Source organism: Mesoplodon mirus, assembly GCF_964341445.2.
Source record: "Mesoplodon mirus genome assembly, chromosome: 19".
Lineage (NCBI taxonomy): Eukaryota > Metazoa > Chordata > Mammalia > Artiodactyla > Ziphiidae > Mesoplodon > Mesoplodon mirus.
In genome coordinates, this window is record NC_138995.1 from 54,524,610 (window position 1) to 54,535,740 (window position 11,131).

The 11,131-nt window shown below is 48.8% G+C and overlaps 1 protein-coding gene across 1 annotated transcript; it reads right to left on the reverse strand.

Moving 5' to 3' along the window:
- Positions 1-6,776: 6,776 nt before the first annotated feature.
- LOC309794669 (ly6/PLAUR domain-containing protein 5-like) lies at positions 6,777-10,829 on the reverse strand (the record flags this gene model as incomplete). The annotated part of the gene is given in 6 exon segments (XM_082606457.1): positions 6,777-7,449; positions 7,452-7,588; positions 7,824-7,986; positions 8,216-8,392; positions 8,945-9,073; positions 10,772-10,829. Coding segments are annotated over 6 exon segments (777 nt in total). The 3' UTR covers positions 6,777-7,336.
- Positions 10,830-11,131: the final 302 nt, after the last annotated feature.

The following is an 11,131-nucleotide window of genomic DNA, read 5'->3' on the forward strand; positions in this document are numbered from 1 at the left end:
GCCCCGCTTTTATTTTTTTAATTTTTATTTGATTTTATTTTTAAAATAAATTTATTTATTTATTTTTGGCTGCATTGGGTCTTTGTTGCTGTGCATGGGCTTTCTCTAGTTGCAGCGAGCAGGGGCTACTCTTTGTTGCGGTGTGTGGGCTTCTCATTGCAGTGGCTTCTCTTGTTGTGGAGCACGGGCTCTAGGCATTCAGGTTTCAGTTGTTGTGGCACGCAGGCTCAGTAGTTGTGGCTCACGGGCTCTAGAGGGCAGGCTCAGTAGTTGTGGTGCACGGGCTTAGTTGCTCCGCAGCATGTAGGATCTTCCTTGACCAGGGCTCAAACCCGCATCCCCTGCACTGGCAGGCGGACTCCCAACCACTGTGCCACCAGGGAAGCCCTCTGCTTTTAGTTTATCCTTTGTACCTCTGTGTTCCCAACCAATTAAAAATTATGTATTATATTATGTTAAGCTATTTATCTATCTATCTATATAGATATATATCTCGCAATCTGGGTATCTAGAGACTTTGGGTCAATTGGGTTAAGACTTTTTTTAATTTAAAATTTATTTATTTATTTAATTTATTTATTTTTGGCTGCATTGGGTCTTTGTTGCTGTGCGCAGGCTTTCTCTAGTTGCGATGAGCGGGGGCTACTCTTCGTTGCGGTGCGTGGGTTTCTCACTGTGGTGGCTTCTCTTGTTGTGGAGCACGGGCTCTAGGAGTGCGGACTTCAGTAGTTGTGGCACATGGGCTTAGTTGCTCCGCAGCATGTGGGATCTTCCCGGACCAGGGCTCGAACCCGTGTCCCCTGCATTGGCAGGCGGATTCTTAACCGCTGAGCCAGCAGGGAAGCCCTGGGTTAAGCCTTGACATGGCCATGGTCACTGACTTTATTTTTGGGTGGAACATAATAACATAACACACATACAGCCTGGTTTAGAGACAGACCTGAGTTCATATCTAGGTCTGCTATCCCTAGCTGTGTGTCCTATAAGACCTGTAAAATGGGGGGATGATTATACCCTGTGTCACAGGGTTGCTTGAGGATTAGGTGAGGTGGAATATCTGGGGCCCTCAGCACGGGACCTGGCATACATTAAGCCCTCATGGTACATTGTTTCCCAGGCTGGCTCCAGGAATTCCTCCTTCTCTGTCCTGGTATGTGGTTTCTCCCACCAACAGGTAGACTCTGTGTCTCTTCTCCTTCAATCTGGCTGGCTTGTGACTTGCGTTGACTAATAGAATGTGGCAGAAATGATGCTGGGCCAGTTCCAGGTCCAGTTCTTAAGAGAACTAGAAGCTTTTGCTTTTGTTCTTAGAACTCTAAGACTGCCATGTTGTGAGGAAGCCCAAGCTAGTCACATGGAGAGGCCATGCAGAGGAGAATCAAAGCACCCTGGCCAAAAGCCCCAGTCCAGCCCCATCTGAATGCAGCTGCATGAGACCAGCAGAAGTGCCCCGTCAACCCTCAGAATCATAAGAAATAATACGCTTTTTGTTTTAAGGCACTAAATTTTGGAGTGGTTTGTTATATAATAATAACAATAAATATTACACTTTTCTGTTCACTTTTATGTTTGAAGTTTTCCATAATAAAAAGTATGTATATATTAATATATATTAGTATGTATATATGAATAAGTAATAGAATAGATCATGGAAATTGCACTTTATAAATTACAGCTAGTGTTATTTTGCTTCTCTCTTTCTGCCTCTGGGTCTTTCTTGACTCTTCCAGTCTCTGCTTGTCTTTCATATTTTCCTGTCTCTCTTTCTCTATCTCTTTCTCTCTGTGTGTCTACTCCTATCTTACCAAAACCCCTCCTGCCACTCTCCCGTCCACTTACTTTGCTCCACCACATTGGCCTTCTTGCTGATCCTCAAACATGCCATGCTCTTTCCTGCCTCAGCATCTTGGTGCTTGCTTCTTTCTCTGCCTGAATGCTTTTACCTCCAGTCTCCTCTTGGATCATTTCCTTACTTCATCCAGTTCTCTTTTCAATATGGTCTCTTCCTTGACCATCTCTTCAGAAATGCTCCTCTCCCACCCCATAAATAACTCTGTATCATATTTCATTGCTATGTCTTTATCATGGCATTTATCTAAATGATCCTGTTTTCTTATTTTTCTACTTGTTCAGGACAGGGATTTTGCCATCCCCAGTGTTTAGAACTGTGCCTGGCACAGAGGAGATGCTCAGTGGCTATTTGTTGAAGGAATGCTCTTATTCAGTAGTACTGATTGGCTCTTCCTCGACTCCCCCCTCCTGCCCTGTTCCACACTGTTCTGGAAATCGGAAGGATGTCATTTCCTCATTTCCCTGTCCTTTGTCTCACCTATTAGTTGAGTTGCTGTCTGTGGTTCTGAGACCCAATGCTGTGGATCTGTCCTTGGTGCTGACCTAGGCTCCCACAGGCATTAACCTGGGGAGGGCAACAGAATCTTAGGAGAGGGGCGATGTGAGCATGATCCAAGCACTGGACCACCTGGATCACTGAGAGGAGCAGGCCTCTGAGTTCTGAAGGGAGGAAGTGCCTGGGTCACTGGGTTCAACAGGTATTTGTTTTATCTATCGCCTATCTATCTATCTATCCATGTATACACATACGGATATATATTATTATTATGCAAAACTTCAAACAAGCAGAAGTGAACAGAAGAGTATAATAAAGCTCACGTACCCATCTAACAAATACCAACTCATGGTTAATTGCATTTCATCTGTGCCTCCACCTGCTTCCTCACTTCCTATATTATTTTCATGTAAATCCCAGACATGATATCATTTAATTGTATGTTGTATTTTAATTTTGTTTCTTTCTGTGGAGTTATGGCTTACACATTGGAAAGGTCACAAATTTTTAAAAATTAATTAGTTAATTTATTTATTTTTGGCTGTGTTGGGTCTTCGTTGCTGCGTGCGAGATTTCTCTAGTTGCGGTGAGCGGGGGCTACTCTTCGTTGTGATGCGCGGGCTTCTCATTGCGGTGGCTTCTCCTGTTGCAGAGCATGGGCTCTAGGCACACAGGCTTCAGTAGTTGTAGCATGTGGGCTCAGGAGTTGTGGCTCGCGGGCTCTAGAGCCCAGGCTCAGTAGTTGTGGTGCATGGGCTTAGTTGCTCCACGGCATGTGGGACCTAGTTCCCTGACCAGGGCTTGAACCCGTGTCCTCTGCATTGGCAGGTGGATTCTTAACCACTGCACCACCAGGAAAGTCCCCCACAAATCTTAAGTGTACAAACTGATGCATTTCTACCTGTGTCTAGACACGTGTGACCATCACCTCAGGCAAGTCATAGAGCATCTCCATTGCCACAAGAGGTTCTCCTGAACTGTCTCCCAACTGATACACCAGAGGTAGTCAGCATCCTGACCTCTGTCACCAAAGATTAGAAAGTCACAATATGGGAGTCCAAAAACCTAGGCTCTTGCCTTGACTTTGCTGTTGACATTAGTATTTTTTTGTATGCAATATACCATATGTGCAGAAAGTGCATACCATATAGAGATTTATACTGGACAAATGATTACATTTGTGTATCCCCATGAAATTACCACACACCCAGAGAGAATACTGCCACTCCCCAGAATCTTCCTGTGTGCTTCTTTATGACCACCGCCTTCTCCCCAGTCTCCAGAGGAAGCCACTATCCTCATGCATAAGGGACTTTACTCCTCAGCCCTGACACACTGTTTTCTCACTCCTTCCTTCTCCCTCCAAGCCCCTCAACACTAAGTGGCCCCTGACCCTGGAGACCATGAATGAGAGACCCCATCACCAGCCTCTCCTTGGTGTCCCTGCCTTCAGTCTCACTCCCCCAGTCTGTCCCCTGCGTGGTCACAGGGAGAGCTTCCCATCCCCTGGCTTCGACCCTACCTCTCCCCTGCTGGAAGCCCTTCCATGGATCCCCATTGGCTGCAGAATAAGTTCAGGAAACTTTAGCTTCATCTGACATTTTAAGCCCCTCAGGAGCGCTGCCATCCCTTCATCCTCATCTTCTTTTCTCACATTTTGTACACAGGCCAAGCCTTTATGCACTCCGCCCTTCCCCCTTCTCCTTTGCCAATTCCTACTTGTCACTTAAGTGACAACGAACGAATCTCAGAGATTTGTTCTTATAAGAAGCCTTCCCTGGTCTTCCTCTTTGGAGCTCCCCTAGACCTCCATATTTTATAATTTACCAACCATCAGCCTCCGGATTTGTGACTGACTCTTTCCAGACCAGGAGGACAGGGTTGGGTCTGACTCATTGCTGGGTCCCTGGCATCACCGGCTCAGAAGAATAGGTTATACATGTTTGCTGACTGTCCCTCCCTGCAGCTCCCTCTGTCTCTTACTTGTTCCCGCTTCTGTCCTGCTGTCCCTCTGCCATTTAACAAGTGTCTCCTAGAATCCAGGACATGGAGAACAGACTGGTGGTTGCCAAGGGGGAGGGGGTTGGGGGAGGGATGGATTGGGAGGTTGGGGTTAGCGGATGTAAGCTTTTATATATAGGATGGATAAACAAGTCCTACTGTTCAGCACAGAGGACTACATTCAATATCCTATGATAAACCATAATGGAAAAAAATGTTTAAAAAAGAATGTGTATATGTGTATAACTGAATCGCTTTGCTGTACAGCAGTAATTAACATAACATTGGAAATCAACTGTACTTCAATAATAATAATAATAATAATAAAAAGCAAACAAACCAAGTGTTTCCTTTCACGAGCTCGTGTGGGCTGGTCCTTCTGTCTGGAATGCCCTTCCTCATTCTGTCCACCTGGTGACCTCCCTCATCATTCACGACCCAGCACAGGCTCCGTTCTCTATGAAATCACTCCTGATGCCCCAACCCCCAGTCAGAGGTTGTTTTCTCTACCTGCCAGCCCTTCCAGCCCAAGCACTTCCCTTCTTTTTTTTTTTTTTTTTTTTGAGGTACGCGGGCCTCTCCTCTCACCGTTGTGGCCTCTCCCGTTGCGGAGCACAGGCTCCAGATGCGCAGGATCAGCGGCCATGGCTCACGGGCCCAGCCGCTCCGCGGCATGTGGGATCTTCCCGGACCGGGGCACGAACGCGTGTCCCCTGCATCGGCAGGCGGACTCTCAACCACTGCGCCACCAGGGAAGCCCCTTGCAGAACTTCTGCCTCCCATCCCCATGACTTTGAGCTCTGCTGGTTTGGAGGTTTTGGTTCCCAAGGAAAGAATGCTTCCTGCTTCCACTAGAGGACACAGCAATGCTTCCTTCCACTGAGTGGGAAAGTGAGACGGTCACCTGGCCTTTTGGGGCTCCTCACTCCACTGGACCAATGGGCAAAGAAGAAGATTACTTTATTTGCTGGGATGACTGATCTCAATTACTAAGGGGAAATTGGGTTCCTCCTGCAGAGTGGATCCAAGGAAGGCCGTGTCTGGAACCCAAGGCATTCTCTGGAGCACTTCTTAGAGATTTCATGTCCCATAGTATAAGTAACCCCCTCAAAAAAATGCAGGACCACTAAGGATTTAGACCTTTCAGGAATGAAGGTTTGCGTTGCCTAATTTGATAAATAACACCAGCCAGCTGAGGGCAAAGGAGACTTGGAATGAGTAATGGAGGAAGGAAAGTAAACATATCAGCTATGGCCTTGTGACCAGATACAGAAATGCAAACTGTATTAGATATGCATACTTTCTTCTTTGCTTTTTTCCTTCTTCCTTTCTTTGCTTCCTTCCTTCCTTTACTTTTATCTTTTCATATATTTGTCTATCCATATCTTTTAATCCTGCCTGTTCTTTCCCTTTATTATTTTATATAAGGATTGTGGGTGGTGGTCCTGATGTTCATAAATTAAAATTTTTTAATTGAAGTATGGTTGATTTACAATGTTGAGTTAGCTTCAGGTGTATGGCAAAATGATGTGTATATATATATATATACACATCATTATATATATATAGGATATATATATATATATAGAATATTTATATATTCTTCTTCACATTCTTTTCCATGATAGTTTATTACAAGATATTGAATATACTTCCCTGTGCTATACAGTAGGACCTTGTTGGTTATCTATTTTATATATAGTAGTGTGTATATGTTAAATTAGAATTTATCCCTTCCCCCACCTTTCCCCTTTGGTAACCATAAGTTTGTTTTCTACGTCTGTGGGTCTATTTCTGTTTTGTATATAAGTTCATTTGTATCATTTTTTTTTAGATTCCACATATAAGCCATATTATATGATATTTGTCTTTCTCTGTTTGGCTTATTTTACTTAGTATGATAATCTCTAGGTCACCCCATGTTGCTGCAAATGGCATTATTTCATTCCTTTTTATGGCTGAGTAGTATTCCATCGTATACATGTACCACATCTTCTTTATTCATTCATCTGTTGGTGGACATTTAGGTCTATTCCATGTCTTGGCTATTGTAAATAGTGCCGCAGTGAACATAGGGGTGCATGTCTCTTTTTGAATTATGGTTTTCTCTGGGTATATGCCCAGGAGTGGGATTGTTGGGCCATATGGTAGTTCTGTTTTTAGTTTTTGTTCTCCATAGTGGCTGCACCATTTTACATTCCCACCAACAGTGTAGGAGGGTTCCTTCATAAATTAAAATTTTATCAGTAGCATCCATTCTACTTTTTCACTGCCTTTTCCCTCTTACCAAAACCAGATATTTCTCATGCACTGCAGTTAGCAGACAGCAATAAGTAGGTGTTGAATGAGTCTTTTTAAATGACTAAATATTCAAACAGATGATCACAGATCAAGATGACAGAGAGAGGGAATTCATTAAATCCCGCCCACAACCACTGTGAAGTAGGACCTTGTCATTATTGTAGGTTTTATTTTCATCTCTGCCTGACAAGTGAGGAAACATAGTCTCAGTGAGATTAAGTAACTTGCCCAAGGTCACCCACAGGCAAAATGCTGAAGCTGGAATTCAAACCCATGCAGCCTGGCTCCAGGCTCTGGAGGGAGAGCCTAGGACCAGGAAACCCACAACCAGGAAATGGGGTTGTGGGGAGCCTGGGCCTGGTTGGTGCTCAGCAAGCAGGATCTATGATCAGGTTTGTTCTGCATGCGGGGTGGGATGTGGCTGTTTCTCCCCACCCTGGGATGCTGGGGACCTTGCCCAATTTCTCCCAGGCCTGCTGACCAGGTAAGGGCTGGGCGTCAGTAGGGAAGTGGGAGGGAGGGGAGGGGGGGAGAGAGAGAGAGAGAGAGAGAGAGAGAGAGAGAGAGAGAGAGAGAGAGAGAGACAGGAGTGCAGCTCTCATTTTCCACATTCCAGGAACTGAAGCAGTGAGAAGGGGGCGCGTGTGCCCTGCCCCCAGCAGCCTGCTCAGGAAGGGGCTGGAGGGGCTATGAGGAGAGCCCGAGGGGTCCTCCCAGAGTGCTAGCCAGCAGGGGAGCCATGAGGAGAAGGACTATGATGGGGGGGCGCCCCAGGAGGGACGGTGCCCGAGGCGCTGGTGAAGGCTGATGGAGTCCTTGTTGCAGAGGTGCCCCTCACAGCAGGAGCCCTGGAGGTCGATGTTTGTCCCCGGGCTGGTGGTGCCCTGGATGGTGCAGGAGGGCCGGTGGCAGGTTCTGATGTACACAGGGACTAATTGCCTGGGACGGGGGTAGTGAGGAGGGTCAGAACCGAGGGAGGCAGCTGCACCTGAACCTCCACCTCAGAGACCACAGCCATGACTGGGTCCTCAGACTTACTTCCAGTCCCCTCCTTAGACCAGAGCCATGCCTCCTCCCTCAGTCCAGGACCATGCCTCCTTCTTTAGACCAGGGCCGTGTCTGTCTCCCTGTCAGCCCTGCCCTGCCTCCACACCCCTTGCCCAGGCCCTCTCACCCTCCCAGCCTCTCACCAAAGGTCATGCTGCCATTGCCCTGGAAGCAGATGCTTTGGTCCTGGTGACACTGGACCTGCTGGGACTTCTCCGGGGTGCCGTCCTCCGGGTGGATCCCCACGCAGGAGTAGCACTTGGCGCCGCTGAGCGTCGGCGGGTTGGGCGCTGGCAAGAGAGCGTGGACGCACACTCAGGTAACGGTCCTCGGTATGGTCGTGCGGGATGTGCATTGGGCCAGGGCTCCCGTCTGGCCTGACCTGGGCGCTGGAATCCCAGCACGCCGGGAGGAGGAGCCCAGCGCAAACCACACCCCTCCCCGGGCGCGCGCGCGGGCCGGGGCCCCTCCCAGCCCCGTACAGTCCCGCCCCACACCCAGCCCCGCCCCCTCGCATACCTCGGCTCAGATTGGCGAGGGAGTCGTGGGTCTGGAAGTTCGCGTTGCAAAGGTCGGTCCCGCAGCCGCGCACCACAGAGTAGTCAGGCGGCAGCGCCTTGTCATTCCACGGCATCTGGCTCTCAGCCGGGCCTGTCCAGCAGCCCTTCTGTACCATGGTCACTGAGGCGCGGTACCCTGGGAGCGAGGGGATGGGGTCTGGCGCTCTGCCTCCCCCGCAACCCTCCTCATCCTCTCCCACGCCCCCTCCTCTCCACCTCTCTTCCTCTAGTCTCAAGCCTCTTGCTCCTCTGTCTTCTCGCTTCTCACTCAACCTGGCTTCTCCCTCCAGCCCTGCCCTTCGCTTTCGTCCCTCGCTGCCTGTCAAACTCTGCTTCCCTCTACACCGCCTCCCCCTCTCCTCTCGTCACCAACCCTTTCCTCCTCCTCCTTTTCTCTCCTTCCCTTCTTCCTCTTTTCTGCCCCCTCCCACCTCCTCTTCCTGGCCCCCCACTGTCTCCTCCTCCCACCTCCTGCCCCCGCATCCCCTCCTTTCTCTCCCTTCTCCTCTAACCTCCACCTCCGCATCTCTATCCTGACCTTCCCTCCCCTCTTCTACCCAGTTCCTTCCCAACCCCTTGTCTCCTCCTCCACCTCCACCCCCCCGCACCCCATCTAATCTTTCATCCTTGTCCTTGTCTCCCGCTCCCGCCCCTTTTTGTGTGTGTGTGTGTGTTTCCTGCCCCTCACCAGTGTTCAGGGATAAGACAGCCTCAGAGCATCCGAGGAGACAGGAGACACTGAGGAATTTCATGCCACTGAGGTCAAAGGGCCCGAAGTAGATGTGTTGAAAGCTGTAGCATTGCAGGGCTTGGGACCCTGGGGAGAGGAGCAGGGGTGGGGTGAGAGGAACAGGCCAAGGATGAGCCTGTGCAAGGAATCAGGCTCCACCCTGCAGATGACAGCCACATGGGCCAGGCTCTTCTGCTCTGAGGGGAGACAGGCCTTGTTGCCTTGAAAGAAGCAGGGGCTGCTGCTGTGGCTGCTCATGACTGTGTCTACCTCTTGGCACAGCAATGACATCTGCACCTGCCAGTCCAGTTTTTTTTCCCCCCAGGCTCTTCCAAGAAGCCCTCCAAGATTTTGATAAAGGAGGAAGTGATTCACTTCTGTTCTGCCTATCCCTTTCCCAACTATACTCATGATATCCAGTAGCACTAAAAGGTCACTGATGGAAAACAAACACTCCAGTACAGGCACTGGGATGTACAATCTCATGCTACAAATGCACACACAGCCAGCCCCCAGCAATACAGATACACACACGCACAGAACACTTAAACACTGACGTAAACACAAAATAACAAAATTGACACAGGCTCATGCAAATCTCACAAATATACACAGAGTATCCTGAATGCATTCACATTGAGTTCTACATTTACAAGCAAAATGAGTAGCACCCAGACCCGCCAATAGAAACCCCCCAAAGCAAGGCACAGGATCTCACACATGCAAAATCACACTCACAGACAGAAAACTGTGTGGATACGGAAATAATCACAACACACAGACCCAGGAACACAGGAAGTCATACCCAGAGAGAGACAAATACAGACCCAAGGATCACAGACATACAAATAAAATGGGACCCTGAAATTAGGCAAAGTTAGAGATACACAAAAAAGAGGCCTACAAAAACAAACAATTTAAAATCATATTCAGATGCAAGATACATAGAGACACACAACAGATACACAGAGAGACAGATACACATCAAAATACCCAAATACACATACACAGAGAGAAATACAGGCCCACCAGTCATAGAGATGCACAAACACAAAGAGAAACAGAGGTGCAAAATTATACACACCTCTTTTAAAAAGAAAGTGAGGCTCAGAGATAAACAGACCCATAAAAGCATTTGTTCAAACATCCAGACATCAAAACCTGGTACAGATAAACACACACAAGCACAGAGACCCACAGGACACCCTGACACATGGACACACAGAGAAATCGAACTCTCTTCCGTGGATGAATGTGTGCACGTGCACACGCACACACACACACACATAAAGTTGTTATATGCAGGCATAACCTCCTTCCCACCTCTCAAATTCCCTGCCTTTGTAGCCACTTCAGTCCTGATATGACTATGTCCCTCTCCTTACCCAAACTAGGGGAAGGGATTGCCTGAGGATGAGGCCAAGGTTTCCTGCCAGCTCTGGAAAGAGCCCCCATGGCTCCCCAGAGGTACCTTTGAATGAGGACATGGGCAAAGAGGATGAGAAAGTCTGGAGTAGTGGCACAGAGACACTGGAGGAAATGAGTGATATGGGAAGAACAGAGCAGGGGAAGAGAACTGGAGAGGACACAGGCCTCTCCCAACCAAGACCCAGGAGTCTGGGCCCCCAGCCCCTCCTCCCTCAGACCCAGGAATCAGGGCCCCTAGTTTGCTCCTCCCTGAGTCCCTGGAATCCGGCCCCCACTCTCTGCTCCCTCAGGCCCAGGAGAGTCCAGCTATCTCCCACCCAACTGCCCTCTTACCACTGGACTCAAAAGTCTGAATACCTGTGAGGCAGAGGACAGCCCCAAAGAGGCACAGCAGGACGGCTCTGGGGCCTCCCATTGCCAGGTTGTGGACCTGAGTGGAGACACCGAGGACAGCTCCTGCTCTGATTTCTGACTGGCTGGTTCTCCCAGCAAAGACCCAGGCATCCTGGCTATACCCAGCCCGGCAGGGATTCCTCTACCCCTTGCCCTCCCTTGCTTGGGCTGGTTTCCTCCTAGATAATCATGATGGGGCCTGGACTCCTGGATCTGAGGGAGGAGGGAGCTAGGGGCCTGTGACCCTTAACTTTGGGGGAATTTGTGCTTTGCAGGCTCTCTTTCTACCCTGTTCCCCAACACTGTGTTCTAGTCTGAGGTTGG